The sequence below is a fragment of the Xiphias gladius genome, chromosome 16 (assembly GCF_016859285.1).
Source record: "Xiphias gladius isolate SHS-SW01 ecotype Sanya breed wild chromosome 16, ASM1685928v1, whole genome shotgun sequence".
NCBI lineage: Eukaryota > Metazoa > Chordata > Actinopteri > Istiophoriformes > Xiphiidae > Xiphias > Xiphias gladius.
This window is the reverse complement of record NC_053415.1, coordinates 688,281-705,330: the sequence shown is the minus strand read 5'-3', so window position 1 is coordinate 705,330 and position 17,050 is coordinate 688,281. Positions and strand designations below refer to the sequence as shown.

The window sequence follows — 17,050 nt, the reverse complement described above, 5'->3', positions numbered from 1 at the left end:
CTTCCTATTCTGTACACCTAAAAATCATTGATCATTGATTAATGAGCTAAGTCAGATCAGGGCTTTTTGAATTTTTTTTTTTATTATTATTTTAAATTTCCCATGAATATATCAGTGTGGGTTTTGATACTGTACATCCATACAGTTCTTCATCAGCTGGGAGGACAGCGGCAGTGACTCTGTTGCCTCTCTGTTTATTGCCTTCATTTGCATGTAAATTAAAGCTGCTTCGTAGCTGCAGGGCTGGCTGTGTGGCGACTCTCTATACTTTGCAGTCACCCAGCTTCACATGTACAAACATTGTCCACAAATACACACACACACACACACACACACACACACACACACACACACACACACACACACACACACACACACACACACACACACACACACACACACACACACACACACACACACACACACACACAAACATACATACAGTCCTGCATTACTGGTAGGGAAATGTTAATTTGTCTAATTGTTTTGAATTTGCATTTCACTCTGTGAATTCACACACATGCACACTCTATGCTTTTAATATGCAATTATGCATGCATGGAATGAAAAAGCAGGACTGAAGCATGTGAATAAATCATATTATCCTATCACTCTGTTTCTACTGGATAATCACAGAGGCTCTGCATATAAAAGCAAACCTCCCCTTCTCGTCCCTACTGATCTGAGGCCAGCTGCAGAGTGGAAGAAACAGGTAGAGGCAAAGATCCAGTCAGCCTGTCACAACATTTACCTTTGAATATGACAAATTGATCTCAGCCTACTGCTACCCTCTGTTTTCTTTCTTATTTTAAGAGGGGGGAATACTTTCTTTGGACAGGCTCCAGAGTGATTATAGAAGTGACAATCTCTTCCTATAAGGGAAGCATGAAGTTCCAGATGACAGATAACCTGCAGGCTGGAGGAAATAACTGGGTTTCATCAGGAAGATGGTCACTCGATAAGTAATTTGGTCCAAAATAATTACACAGTGGACTGCTGTCAGCAGTAGCAACATGGCTCTCAGTTATTAGCTCTGAGACACATTGAGCAGTTATAAGATAAACTTTAGTTTAAAATGAATCATGTATCTATCTATCTATCTATCGATTCAAATTATATAAGCTGTTACATTTTTGATCACTTTTTGCTGCAGAATAAATAAAGTTTCCTTGTACTAAAGTCAAAAAACATCCTACTCATCACTTTGGTACCACAGTCTATTGCATGACATAAACTTGATGAGTTTGATAGGCAAATAGTTGGAGGAGTTTGAAGTGAGGATTCATTTCACTCCTCAAGGGCCTTTCACTATTCCACATATATTTTCCTTATTGGCAGTTTAAAATCACATCTGTTCATCTTTCTCTCTCCCGTAGTAAATAATGATCTACTCAAAAGTAAAAAGATATGTACAACAGGGGATTATCTTATCTGGAGGCTGCTGCTTTAATTTCATGTTTGAGAGTTTTTATAAACACACACACATCTTTTTTTTAAGATAGGCATTGATAGAAGCTCACAGTAAACAATTTTAGATATCAAATACAATTTTATCTTGATAAATAATTTCAATTTAGATGACTGAAGATTGCTTTTATGTAGTTTTGAGTACATCTTTGTAACAAATCAGATGCTGCAAACATTCCCTATTTTAAAAGGAGAATAATACAGTTCTTTCTAGTAAAATCTGTCCAAATAAGTTAATTAATGTCAGATTGTCTTTTATCTGAATCTGTATTACAGTGTTTCAAGTAACTGCAGGTTATAAGTCATATTTTACTCCAATTTATAAAAACAAAACAAGAACTTGTTTGAAAGATAGTTCAAATTGTTGAATTTTGATTAATAATAGTGATTTTTGATCAATAATTGAGTTTTATCTGGCATTATCCAAAAAGGCAGGTGTAATTATAACTGTGTATTATAAGAAATCTAGGGAATGTGGAAATAAATAAAAAAATATAGAAAAGAAGGTTTGAAATAATCGCAGTTTTTTGGTTAATATTTGTTTGTGATAGTCACTTTAAAGTATACATTATTCTTTAAAATATAGGCTTACTTTTAGGCAGCTTAATTTATTTTCTCTTCCTGAATTTCTGATGAAATGTTATTTACGTCACTTTTGGGATGAGATTGTAGACCGTGGACATGGCCTTGACCCCGCTGAGCCGCAGTTTGTCGCTTCCTCTGTCTAAATGTTTCACAAACACACACAAAGGGAGATTCCCTCTCCTATAGCTCCAATACTTCTATATTTTTGTTTCAGGCCTACAGAGGCTGGCTGATGAAATGAGTGAACACAGAGAGACGGAGAGGCAATTTCATGCTCTGCAACGCTTTGAACAGCGCTGATAGCGGCGCGTCTCGCAGTGTAAATTCACCTCCTTTCCAAAGACCTATGAATATGGATTCAGTTGTCCCACTCACTCGAACCAATGAGCTGCAACCCACCCCCCAACACACACACACACACACACACACACACACACACACACACACACACACACACACAACACGCATAGCCACTAACACAGGCCACACATGTCTGCATTTATTAATTGAATATTCGGTCTCATCCACTAGAAAAGAATGGGTCAGTGTGTTTCCTGAGGATTTTTTCCTTTCCAATATAAAAGTGTTTATTTGGAAACATGGTTTCAATGTACACAATATAATCCATCCGCTCTTTTTCCGGGGAGTAGCTAACATATAGCTCAGATATTCTGATGCTGTTTGATGTGTGTCTGCAGACCTCTGCAGCTTTACCTGCCAATACAAGGGCAACACTACTGGCAATGACGCTCAGAGGGGCCAAATGCTCAATTTGTGATTCGGTGTATATACAATATAAGTCTTCTGTATATATTTACCCTCTGTAAGAACTGCAGTAATTCTATAGTCAGTAGAAATGTAAGAATGTTATAGAAGATAAAGTAACAATACAAACACACTCAAGGTCCAACAGGAAGCATTACAGGAACATTATAAAGATGTCATAAGGGTTGGCTAAAGAATCACTATAAAATCACGATTCTATTTAGTGTTACCCAAAAGGACATTATAGGAATATGATAGATATTTCTTATTACTGTGAAGAATTTAAACACTGTTGTCCTCTTTTGATGAATTTCAACTACCTTTGTGCATTTACATGTCTTACAGCATTATAGTCTTTAGGAGTCTCAGTTGGTGACCTCACACTGTACAGTAAATTCATGTGTTGTAGTATCACTAACATATTGCTATTATACTAATTATGGGAATTTAAAGTGTGTCTGTGGTGATGGCCAGGGCCTTGTGTAGGATTTTAGAAATACCGAGGTCATGATTCCTAGTCCTCCAACCACCCGCACAAAAGTCCCCCCCCCCCCCATTCTTCTTCTTCTTTTTATTTATTTATTTATTTATTTATTTTTTGGGGGGGGTCAAGTTCATCTCTATTTTTTGTTAGGTTTAAATTTGGAGCCTTCTACACACCCCGAGGAGTAAGATGCGGTAGGACAATACAGAATAATTCATTTATTTAATTTATTTATAGCTCTAAAAAATGTCAAATTGAAATATTTTGCATGTAAAAATACTAGAATCATCATATACTGTACACTTCTGATTTCATGTAGGCTTACATTTTCTACCTACGTGGTATAATGGGATGGCGTATAAATAGCACGCCACTTTTCAGGACATTTCACGTATGATGTCTACACATTTCAAGCTTTTCCTGTGTCATTTAATGCTAAGTCCCACACGTCATTTAACGGGCCGTTTTAGTTAGGGTTAAGCTTAGAATTAGGGGTTAGTCAGTAGAGAAATGATGTGACGTAAAATTACACACGAAAAGAAAAAAATGCGTATTGAGGACACACGAAGTGACTTAAGAAATTGGTGTGTTACTCATACTCCATTTGCTGAGACCAAATTGTAAACTTTTCGCCGATTGTTAGAATACCCCCCCCCCCACCGGAAAAAAAAAATGAAAAATGAAAAAATAAAAAATATGTGCATGGCCTCATGTGAAGGCCTCAACGTTGTGCAGTATTTCTATTATATTCCTATAATATTCCTGTAGGGATTTACTCTGTGTTTCTCCACTCAGAGATGATTTAAAAGTGACATAATAATTCTATGTGTATTCGTTGTATCATTACTATAACGTTCCTTTTTGGGGCTTTAAATGTGTGTAGCATCTCTGTAAAACTGACCATATGATTATTACACTTCTTAGAACTCAGTTGGTCCAGAAAAACTATAAAACAAAAGTCTAATGAAGGTTGTTCTCACGGTGTTTGATGGTGTTTGTGGCTTTTGGGGGGCCGGTGTGTGCAGCAGTAGCAGTAGCGCCGTCCAGAACCAAAGCAACATGAGCTGCAGGCAAAAGTCAAGTGAAACTGCCCAGAAACGTCAGCCGGTGTGGTCTTATTATGGCTGTGGGGGGTGGGGGGTGGCCCATTTCAATTTCAGCTCAAGAGGAAACCGAAATAAGCTGAAAGGAGGAGGTTGTGTTTTTCTTTATTGTTTGTGAAACTGTCCAGGCTCTTTTTTCCAATAAAATCTTTGGTTTTGCAGTGGCAGGTCAGTCCGACAGTCTGAAGTCCTTTTGTTTGTTCTGCTGTTGAGACGCATCCGAAGAGGAGAAGGAGATGAAGAAAAGGAGAGCGGACAAAACCTGTAAAGAGGCACCGCTCAGCTCCCCCTCCCCATCTTCATCATTAAATTAGATACTATATATTTACAATGTACAGAGTGTGTGTGGAGGGAAGCTGTGAAAAGCACACCTTCCTGTCTCCTGCGGGCGGGCCGGGCTCCTCAGTCACTGTCCTCCTTGTCTTCCTGGATGGTGGTGGTGGAATGGTTGTACAGTCCCTGCGCCATCAGCTGCAGCGCCAGCCCGTTCTTGAAGCCGCTGGCTTTTTTTATTTTAGCCCGCTTGTTCTGAAACCAGATTTTTATCTGGGACTCGTTGAGATTGAGCTCTTGGGCCAGAGACTGCCGCCGTTGCTCTGTGATGTAGCGGTTCACCTGGAACTCCGTCTTCAGTCTCTGCAGCTGCTCTGCCGTGAAGGCCGTGCGCGGCCGTTTGTCCTCTTTGCCGCTTTTCGACTTTTTCAGTTTCCGTGTCCTTGGGCCTGCAGTAAGAGCGAAAGGACAGGAGAGCGGGAATATAAATATTCAGCGCACACTGAACAATAAATAATAATAAGTCAATAGAAGAAAAAAACAATCGGAAATGATTTTTAGAGGCTCTAATCTGTAAACATCAGTCTGCATGCAAATGGACAAAATATGATATTTGTTTTTGTATTTGTTTTTGTGTACACACGCAATAGACAACACGTTGTTGTTATACATACATACATTCATACATATATGTATGTATGGTTATTAATTAACAATGTGTTATTATCATTATTATTATCATTATTATTAACCCGAAGGCATATGTGTTATTGTCTTTTTGATTACACAGCAAAGTTATCAAGCTCTTTGCATACCGATGTATAATAATCATATGTGTGATGCTCCATGCGGGTCGGTGCAGCAGCAGATAGGAGCCGCTGAACAGACAGTGATGCTACAGGCTGGGAGATCCAGCTGATCATCAGCCCATTAACAAACTCGTTTTTGCCGACTCGTTGTGACTGCATGGATGAATACAGCAGCTTTAACCCCTGTTTGATACGCAACTAACAGCGCACAGTTTTTTTCCACACAAAATTCCCCATTACACAATTAGTTTATACTTTCTGGAAAAGGGGGTGGTGTAGTCAAGTAAATCAGAATGTCAGAATGAAACTGACATAGAATGAAAAGCACAAAACCTCCAAACACATATACTGAATTTTCGGACAGAATTATTTATAAATAAGAAAATCACTGAATTCCCATTTTGGCTAAATAATGAGAATAGTAAAGCTGTAAGTTGAAGTTTAGCCAGACTGAACGATGTTTAATTATTTAACACGCCATCACACAGACTAATACAGTGTATTCCAAATAATTCCAGGAAATTTCCCAGATATAAGTTTATGTCTGGACATAAAATAGGTAGACTATTCGTTTAGAATTTAACTCTGAGTCAGCTGTATATCGTATTTGTAGACTATTAAAAAATGTGGCTCCTTGTTCTCTTACAAATGAACAAAATGTTCACTAAAATTAACACTAAAATAAGAAGATACGGGAGATCATCCCAGTTTTTAAAAAATATGTAGTTAATATAGGCTAAATAAATGAAACTTCATGTCCTCTGTATATGTCACACAGATGTATGTTTGGATTTTCGTGAAAATCAAAGGAGATTTCGTCTAAAGTCAGACTCTACTGAAACAGGCGGTTAATGAATTCAAAATGTCTCCGGTAGCGAGACAGGAGGGCTGATAGCCATTATTTACCTTTAATTCCATTCCGCCATGCTATACTGAAAGCAGCTATATTCCACCTCAGCCGGTTCATAGAGGACAACAGGTTAGAGGTTGAAAAGACACAGTATCACACGGCAATCACAGGGGAACAATTGACTTTGTATCGACAGAAAATGCCTGCTGTCGATCCGCACATCAAGTCCCTGAACCAAAACATGTCGCACACCGCCAAAAGCTCCGAGGCTGGTAACGCTTTCATCTGTACAACCATAATCCCATAAGGATCAATGCTGGCCAGCTGTTTATGTAGATTAAACAAGATTTATAGTGTTTAAAAGAGAGGGAAGTTATTCAGTAAATCCATCGTCTGAATAACATATTTGACTCAACCTACAGGTTCGTGTCCTTCACACAGGAATTTTCTTGATTTCTCAAAATAATTACAAATCTTAGCTGTTTTTTCTACTTGCAATTCAGAACACTTAAAAAGACATGTTAGAGGTTTACAGAGAAAGCGGAAAAAACGCAAATTGATGGTGTTTTTACTTTTCAAATTTCTACAAAACACACATGGTATACTATTCCTGTTGTTAATTATCAAGAAACATGTGTTAAATATGTTTTGTCGACACCTTCTTCAAACGCATTAATAAGTCGGGATTTGGTTCACTACGTTCAAGGTCAAATCAATATTAACGTAAAAATGTAAACAGTAAACTATTTATTTTTTAGTTTGCATTAAATCGTCGTTGACGGGAATGATAGAGCGAGTGCTACATTTAATATCTAATACCACTAATACAAATACTACATATTAAATTAGGAATTTAATTACTGACATGTTTTAGAAAGAAATTGTATTCTAAGGAATCAAAATGAAGGTTAACTCTGACCTGACACCATAAATAAATGTCGAATACATTTAATACTTTTTCTTTAAAACAATTCTACTATGAAACATGTAGGCCTGTACAGGTCTACATGTTTCATACTAGAATTGAAAATTTAAATGAGCCTATATTAGTGTAAAATAATTAAATCAATTCTGTCTGACTTTCAAATTTGTGGTCTCAAAAATTTCTCACAACATTATTTCCCTCTTCACTTTCTCTGGATTTGTTGAATGAAAATTGGTGCATGTAGGATAGGCTAAATTTATCTTGGTGTTTTGTATCAGAAAATATAACAGAAAACCTTATGTAGCAAATACCAAGTGAATTTAAGGTGCCATTATTCCTCCCTTATGAAAGGAATTGGACGCTCAGAGTGTTTTTTCTCCATGAAACTATTGCCTTACCAGATGAGGGCCTGTCCGAGTACCGGGTGCAGTAGACCCAGGCAGGCCAGAGAAGCGGCTGGGTCTCCGGTGTGGGCGCCCCGGTGCCGTTCAGCACCACAAGCGAGGAGGACGTGTTCTCCCCAGCCCCTCCGCCAGTCCTCTCCTCGGCTTTCAAGCCGCTGCTCCCAGTGGAGACGGCGGCGGCTGTGGCTCCGCCGCCGCTGCCGTTGCTCTTTTTGGGACTCGTCAAAGAGGTGGAGGATGTGGAGGAAGAAGTGCTGTCACTGCTGCAGTTGGAGTCCTGGCACGGCGTCCCGGGAAGGCTTGGCCTGCTGACCACCGAGTGGACACGCTCCCGGCCGGAGGTCTGCGCCCTCTCCCGCGAGCCCAGGCCGTGCTCCTTCTTGCAGCCGAAGTCCGGTCGCAGAATATTGTCGATGAAAAAGTTGGTGGTTCTGTGGGCCTGCTGGGCGACCTGCAGAGGCAGTATGGGCGGCGAGGGCAGGCTCGGAGACGGGGAGACACTCTCTCCCTCGCTACTATCTGTGCTGTTCAGATCCCGCTGCTCCTCCATCGCTGCTTTTCTGAAGAACGTGGCTTCTGTTCTCTCAATCCACTTCCACTTTGTGAGCCTATGCTTGTATCCAAAATATGAGCACGGGAAGCACTAAAACATAGTTATTTTCTCTCCGGAATATTGCTGGTTGGTGTAATTATTTGTAAACTGTGGACATCCTGCTTGCGTAAAGGCGCTCCGGCGCTTCATGGTCGGTGACTTACTACAAGACTGGTTTTAGTTGCTATTGCGGACTGCACTCACACATCCAGAGCTTTTCACGGCTGTATGACAGTCGGATCTTCACAAAGTCCTCACATCACATCCCCATGCGGACATACACACACTCATACACACTCACACACACCAAACGGAGGCGCATGAATAACATCCAAAGCGTACTGGGCCAATCATTGGCCGGGACACTTTTGGACAAGGGGTGACGACGTCCAATAATGTCAGGCCTCTCTGAGCTAAGAGGGGAGCTTTCGAGCAGCGAACAGGCTTCACAGAGAAACCAAACAAGAGATTATCACTGCCCCGCGCCTGCAGCCTTGTTATGGTGTATCTGTTACATCTTACAGAGCTGAGGGAGAGGAGGAGAAGAATTGCACAAATACATACACATTGGCTGTCTGATGTCTGATGGTGGCATTTGGATGAAATTCAACTGCCCATCTCCAGATAGTTTACTTTTAACTGATCAGGTACCGTTTTACAAACCTTGCGTGCATAACAGCGAGATTTACACTTTGATTCTTCAATTTGCCAATTTTCGGATAAAACGTCCAATCAACTTAAGCGATCTGCATCCAAAAATCTTCCTCAATGGCATTTTTATATAATCCTGCAGTACAAACTCGGTGTTAAAGGCATTCTATCCCTCCTCCCAGACAAAGCCCTAATCGCGCACACACAAAACACACGCACACACACACAGACAGACACACACGGTTATTATGGAGAGGCCTAGAGCTGCGTACAAGCCTACACCAAAAACCGGCACCATATTTCTAATGTTTTATTCAGACTCAACTGTATACCTACTGCATCTTCATAAGCGTCCATTTAAAACGCATACAGCCCCCGTTTGATGCGTACCCCGCCTTCACCGTTTTATCCTCCCTTCTGTGTATAGTCACCATTGTCAGCCGTATTGTTTTCCAGGCTCTGGAAAAGCGCACTCTTATCTCTCAGTATGAGAGAGGGGACTGCCGGCAGATAATTTATAGGTTTTAATTACTCCTTATTCCGCCTGATCCTCCGGACGTTCATCACCTGGCTGTGAGAGAAAAGCGACTCAAAGCCTCTGTCACCGTCACAGCGCCAACACTTCATCAAATTGCTCGCAAAGTGGGCCGATTGAATAATATAATGCAGCATTATGGACAGGCACGCCGCAGAGCAGCGTTTTCATGGTTTTAATAGATATGCTGCTGTGCAGCCTGAAATACAGAGAGACTGCATTAAGGGACAACTTAATTGGTGTAATCCATATTGAGGCCTTTGTTTTATTTCGTTTTTGATGTGAATCCAGGGGCCTGAGCGCGTTCTTACACCAAGAACGGACAAATAGCTGTGCTGTTTACAGTCTAAAATTCACCATAATATTGCGACATAATCAATTCATATCTGGGGTTAATTATTTCTATGTAAATACCAAGATGGTTTAATGACCCTTAGTTTTATTCTAATATTCCAGTAAAAATTCTACATTATTCCTACACGGATTCAACGTTTCCGTGATTTTTTATATAGTACAGAAGCCTTACTGTGCCTTTTTTGTTTCTTTGGTTGTGTGTTTATTTGTTTGTTTGTTTGTTTGTTTTTGTGCATCGATGTTATTCCGAAAGGGTCTCACCGTGTGTTTATAACAAACTAACAGACTCTGCTGTATGAATCCTATGGGGAAGTGTAGTAGTAGTAGAAGTGCAGCCTTTAGTGGCTGCTTAATGGTATTTATGTTGTTCTTGTAGTAATTCTATAATATCTATCAGTGTTTATAGCTAGTAGTATTATGGTATTGTTCTTCTGTGCTATCATAGGACAAACAGGCTAAGATGAGGACCGGGCCACTACCTCTTCACTCTGTAAGTATACATCAATTGTATATTAAATTGCTGTAAATCACTCTGCCATTTGTCAACATTATCATCATCATACAGTTAACGTGAAACCTATAGGACTACATGCTGCATAAACTCCACATGGTATAACAACGTACTAGCCTATCAGGCAATAAAACAGGAAACAGATCTTCCTCCCGCTGGTTTCACTTCTACATAAAGCCAATCAGACTGGTTCTGCCGGAATTATCCACTTTACAGGCTACACACACACACACACACACACACACACACACACACACACACACACACACACACACACACACACACACACACTGTAAACAGAGGATGATAAGAGCTGTTTCTGGATGAAGATTTGTTCATCTGTCAGTCAGCCAGCCCGTCTTCTGGAAGGGCTGAGATTTAGAGCCTGTTTCCGATTCATATCATCCTCACAGTTTAGCGTTTATACTGAAAATTGAGATTCAATCTGAGTTTATCTTTGGTGTCACTGCAGGGAAGATGCACCTAAAGGATACAGGATACCAGCAAAATGTAACATACAAATCAATGAATAATAATTTAAAAACAAAACTAATTAGTCATTTTAAATAAATACAATACACGGACACAAGTGCAGGTGTTTCTGTTTTAGTATGGTATCATCTGTAACCTTATTAGAGACTGTTAGGACGGAGGTATTGTGTAATATTACTTCAAAAGAAAAAAGCGAGAAAGACATACACATTTTACACGCTATTTAAAAAAAATGTTTCATTATTCTAAAATAAATATTTTCGCTGTGAAACAAATACATTTGAATCGAATTAGTGCTGGATAAATTAATGTACCTTTTTATTTTCTTAATGACAATAATATTAATACTGTTCCTCATCACTTTTTCATAATGTGGAACGATCATTTCAGGAAATAAATCGTTATTTATGAAATGTGAAAGTTGACCCTCTGAGGAAGCTTTGAGGCTGTAAGATTCTAAAACGGGGACACACTAAACAAGCATAACAGAGATATTGAAGCTATAGGTCGGAGAGTCTAAAACCATCCTAAGGAAATGGGAGAGATAAGCTTAAGGAAAGTTTCCAGACATGTGGACAAAGATCATTGTATTATTATGAGTCATGTGGGTACTGAGAGTTATAAATCTAAAGATCAGCGAACCTGAGCATATGTGGACCTAAAACTGACACTGACTTCCCTACCTGTTTAGCCAGATATAGCTTGATGTCTCTGATATATAAACTGACACTAGGCATAAAGACCAACATGCCTATACATGTAGGTTATAGAAAGAGTTCTCTGTTTTAAAAGGCACCAGATAGTCTGTTGTTAAGTTCTTGGTAGAATCTGTTTTTACAAAAAGTTTGCTCTTTTTGATTTATTTTGCTGGAAATTCAACTTTAGAAATTATATACACACACACACACACACACACACACACACACACACACACACACACACACACACACACACACACACACACACACACACACACACACACACACAAATATATCTACATCTACATCTATATTTATTCATCTATCTATCTATCTATCTACTATATATACACACACACACACACACATACACACACACAAACATACATACATTAGGTATATAAGGTGCTAAGTGGTGGCAAAAAAGAAAAAGTAAGTAGTAAACATAGTAAAAATGTAGAAGAAAGAAATAGTAGTAGTCGGACTACAGCAGGAAATAGTGACTGTTAGGACGCCTCTTGAGGAGCTGGTGATGCTGCAATTTACAACTGCTGAAATTTACCTAAACTTTTATTAAAACACAAGGGCCTCATAGTGCATTTCTACAGCCCAAATACACTGAAACAGCCCAATACTTGAGTGTGCACACAGTGAGAGAAAATTATATCAGAGCGACATCTAGTGGTCAACAAAAGTAGCACATGTAAAAATAACTCCCCTACTTATAAAACTGTATCTGAGTCAGTTCCATTTGCAATTGTTTCTTAATATACAAACACAGTGCAACAGATTTACAGTACCATACAGACATATAGAAAAAAAAAAAAATCAAGCTAAACAAACCCGAGCACACTTAAACATTATATACACGCAAGAGCTTCATGACACTTGAGTCTGGACTTTTTGGTTCTTTGAAGCTACTTAAAATGTATCTGGCCTAGAACTGTTGTCAGATCAAACAGTGTTAAAGCCAACCCAAACCTGCAAAAATACTACAGCTTAATGTTGTTTAGCTAAATCTTGACTAAGATGTTTTATGGTGAACCCCATACAAGACAAAATAATTATGATTTTAGATGAGAACATGCAGGCTGTTTGAGAATTTATCGTATTATTAAGGAGGCATGCCTTATACTTATACATGATCAATATATAAAAATATGAAATTTTGTACACTGAAACAGAAACAGTCCAAATGTAGTTTGAGATACTGTTATAAATAAATTAAAACATTCTGACAATTAAAAGACCAGTGGAGCCAGAAAATGTGGAATTTAATTTGACGGTAAAATAGAATTTGTCATTTGAACACTAAGATATATTACGTTTTACAGAACTCACTTTGCAAAAAAACAAAACCAAAAAAAACCAAAAAAGTTAAAGCAGCCTTTTAAGACATTTTAGTAAGGTTTCATCTTCATAGCAGGTTATGATTATCACTCATATCACTTGTACATTTCGGGGAGAACCTCAACAAATCTGCACCAACACCACTTGTAGTCCAATTATATTCATTGATAAAATCTAATTGTCTAACAGGGATCAAAGTGTGGAAACACAGTGGAGCGCAATGTAGAACAAAATAACAGCAGCAATAATAATGCAGAATCATACGATTATACCTAAGTGAATGAATCTCTTACCCCAGTTCATGCTGGGAAGCTTCCAAGCACACCTGGTGTACCTGCAATCACATAATCAGCACTAAGCCAATCATAAGAATGCTGAACATGGTTTCAAGGCTGTACTTATTTTGCTTTTACTTCAAAATAAGTGCCCTCTGTTATTAAAGATAAGTTTATCCAGGATTAACAAAGAAATCTACATTCAAAGAACCACATTAGCTGTATGAAAAATTAACAGGATTATTTTAGTCTGATAATAATATGTTCGTCTAAATTTGGAAAGCCACATGTAAAGAAGAGGGCCCTCTACATCAAATAGTATATATGGATGCAGTATGTATATGTTTATTTGTTTAATTAACTGGGACAGTACAAATAAAAATTGTAACTAATAAGAAGTAATTATATAACAGATGTAATGTATAGGAGCACATTTTTCTGCCCTCACCGCTGGTTCAGCTTTTCAGGATAAAAACAACAGAACAGATTAAACTGTGACCATATGTATATTTTCTATGTGTATTGTACATGACAGTGTATCCAGTGATGTAATGATGATAGAGGGAGTGTGAGTATATATGTAGTACATGTGTGTCATCAGTGGCTTCATTGCAAAGGCACTCAGTGGTCAGATCTGTGTTATTGTTAAGCTACTGTCTCATCTATTTTATGACAACTTTAAATTTTGATTGTGAAAAAGATGACCAAGATGACTGAAAGCTGTTCTGCACATTAGTACTCTACAGTTCCATCGTTCATATCTTTTTGATTGATTGATGGACTAAATCAGGGGCAAGGCCATTTACTGAACACTGTACAGCAGGTATATATATATATATATATATACATGTATTACCAGTGAAAATGCTTAGACTATGAGTGATGTTGGGTGCATGATTGGTGGATGTTGTCCCTGATGGACATACAAAAGACACTGCTTTGATAATCATGAGCCCTTATCATTTACTCTATTCTCCCATGGTATCACTACAACAATCCCATAGTGTTCCTGTATCATTTTTATGAGGACCTAAAATTGTCTGATATACTTAATAATGACCTGACCAGGATAAAGAGGGTCCTCTTTATAATTTACACTGTTATTATTTTTCTACATTTTTAGTTACATTTGAGCCTGAAGGTCCAAGGCAAGATGTTCAGGTGTTGAGATGTTACAATTTCAGGGTCCTGGTATTGTTCATGCTTGCTCACTGTCTCACTGTCATGACTTACTGGAGCACTTGTACTCGCAATTGTTAATGTTCATAGTTCTGTTCTGTGCTTTTGCTACCATGACACAATGAAAACACTGAAAAGAGTATTATTTTTGAAAAACAGTTATATATTGGTCTACATACTGTATTAAAGCTTCACTGTTTGACATCAGTCAATAAAATTATGCAACCTATTGTATACAAATGACGAAGAGTGTGAGCCAGTCATTTTCATACTATATTTCACCTTTAATACAGACTCTAGAACAAATAGGGTCTTCTCATAGTACAAGGTAACAAGAGCACTCAAGCTTTGGTAACAAAGACGTTACAGCTTCATCACTACAGTGGTTGGATGAGAGCTGTTTCCTCCCTTTTCTATAATCAACTGGATTATCATCAACTTTCCCACAACTTTTTCACATTCATCTTGTTTTTCATCCATGTTTTAATCCAAACACACTTAATTTATCCACCACACAACTCAAAATTAGTGCACTAGAATAAGTTTAAATTCCTACTTTACAAAGAGACAACAGAAAGGTAAAAAACAGAAATGTCAAATGTGAAAACATGAAAAGAAAACAGAATAAAAATAAGAAATAAGATCAGAAATTAAAGCTGAAACAAGTGGAAATTTACAGGCATAAAAGCTTACAAGAGGAAAAAGAAGGAAGAATTGATGTGACTTTGCTTCTTCTTTTTTGTTTTCCTTCTCCTCTTTCAACAAGACATTTTCCACCTGCATGTAAGGTTTTCTATTTTGTCTACGTCATATATGATCTTCGACTTCATCTATATGTACTTTTATTTAATCTTCACAATTAAATTCACTTCATTAAGTATTTTTTACAACATTTGCTTTTATTTTATTTCTACATGCTGGCAATTATCTGTTTTGCTTTTTTGATGTAAAACTATTTTTACTTCCACCACCACCACAACCACTACTTCTACTAGTACTAATTCTTCTTATTATTATTATTATTAGAAAAATAAACTTTATTTATATAGCCATCTTCATAAAAGACATGAAGGTGAAAAAATAAGAAAAAAGAAAAGATAAATGTATTTATTTATATATTTCCCCCCTAATGTTTTGTTAAATCCTTTACTTTTTTCATATGTATACATTTACTGATAGGATATTTATAATAAATGTTTTTTTCTCTCTTTACGCAAAGGATAAATCTGGTGTTATTGTCAGCAACAACAATGTACTCAGTTTCTCAATACTTTCTGACTACTTTCAAATATTTACAAATATAAAGTATTCAGACCCCTTCGCTTTTTCAGCATTTTGTTATGTTTCAGCCTTATAAAATAAAATAAAAATTCCTCATCAATCTACACTCAATACCCCATAATGATAAAGAGAAAACAGAATTTTAGAAATTGCAAATTTATTAAAAGGGAAAAACTGAAATATCACATTGACATAAGTATTCAGATCCTTTTCCATGACACTGGGAATTAATCTTTTAATCATTTCTCTTGATCATCTTTGTGATGTTTCTACACCTTGATTGGACTCCATCTGTGGTAATTTCAAGTGAATGGACATGACTTATGAACATAATTTTTTAATGTCAATTTGATATTTCAGTTTTTCCTTTTTAATAAATTTGCAACAAAAAAAAAGTGACAGACGTAGGGTTCTGAATACTTGCTGAATCCACTGTACAGTTACATTTTTTAAAAGGCTATTTCCTAAAACAGCTGGTCATTAGAAGTGGCACACTTTTTATTTTAGTTCCTCAAAAAGACTTGCAGGAGGTCAAGTTGATTTGTCTAAATCAGCAGTGTGTGCTGCTTTGGGAAGCACATGTAGAAATTTAGGAGTATTTGTAGAAACAGCCTTAGCTTCTAGCATCATTATTGGAAAAAGGGGCCCAAATCTGGTGATGCCTTCTTCTGTTGAGCTAACTTACCCGATGACCTATATCAGTCACAATGGTGTCGACTTTTAAAAGACAACTAATAATGTTTATATTTTCTCAGTCTTATTTTTTGGTGCTGTCTGTGTGTGTGTTTGTTTATGGGATTCTTTACTCTCTTTAGGTGTTATTTTTCTTTCTTTCTTTTTTTTGCACTTTCTCACATTTGATTACTTATACTCTAGACTTGTTGCTATATACATTTTAAAGTAAAGTACATTGAGTTTGCTTGCAATGTAACGTGCTACATAAATGAAATTTCCTCGCCTTGTCTTGTCTTTGCAGTCTTCAGTGGCTGAGTTGGTGCAATAGACAGTTCTAATAGTTATGATAAAGTGAGTCGGAAGAAAGTCATCTCAGTGTTGTCTGACGTATACAGTAATGATTAGACAGTTCTGCAATGTAAGCGCACAATGAATATGTAATATGTAATACTGAGTCATATAAATGGGAACATAAAGTTATGAAACCAGTTTTCTGTATTACAATCTTACATTTACCTGAGAGGGACCTATTGTGGCTGTGTTAATTATGACTCTTGTCTGTTAGGGACAAAAGCAGAAGTGGTATGAGATTGTTAACACTGCAATCCCTTTTGAGGTCAGGAAGTTAATTTGTCTTCTGGGGCTTTTGACAGTTACAAAACCATGTCATGTGAATCACTACCACACTAGAGTAGAGCTAGATGCATATACAGTTTGTGGCATGAAATGTGATCTGGATTTTTACAGAAACAAGACACTTGAGCTAAAGCTGAAGGAAACTGCGGCACTGGG

At 37.6% G+C, this 17,050-nt stretch overlaps 1 protein-coding gene across 1 annotated transcript; it reads right to left on the bottom strand.

Moving 5' to 3' along the window:
- Positions 1–4,806: 4,806 nt before the first annotated feature.
- LOC120801846 (homeobox protein engrailed-1-B-like) lies at positions 4,807–8,215 on the bottom strand. The gene is made up of 2 exons (XM_040149126.1): positions 7,660–8,215; positions 4,807–5,126 (listed from the first exon to the last, which is right to left on the bottom strand). The coding sequence occupies exons 1-2, from the start codon at positions 8,213–8,215 to the stop codon at positions 4,807–4,809; spliced, it is 876 nt and encodes a 291-aa protein (XP_040005060.1).
- Positions 8,216–17,050: the final 8,835 nt, after the last annotated feature.

What these genes read in the sequence shown, in the direction of transcription:
- LOC120801846 (XM_040149126.1), bottom strand. Translation starts at nt 8,215, where the DNA reads ATGGAGGAGCAGCGGGATCTGAACAGCACAGATAGTAGCGAGGGAGAG. An exon ending in CTCGGACAGGCCCTCATCTG is followed by an intron (nt 5,127 to 7,659) that starts GTAAGGCAATAG and finishes CTCTTACTGCAG; the next exon opens with GCCCAAGGACACGGAAACTG.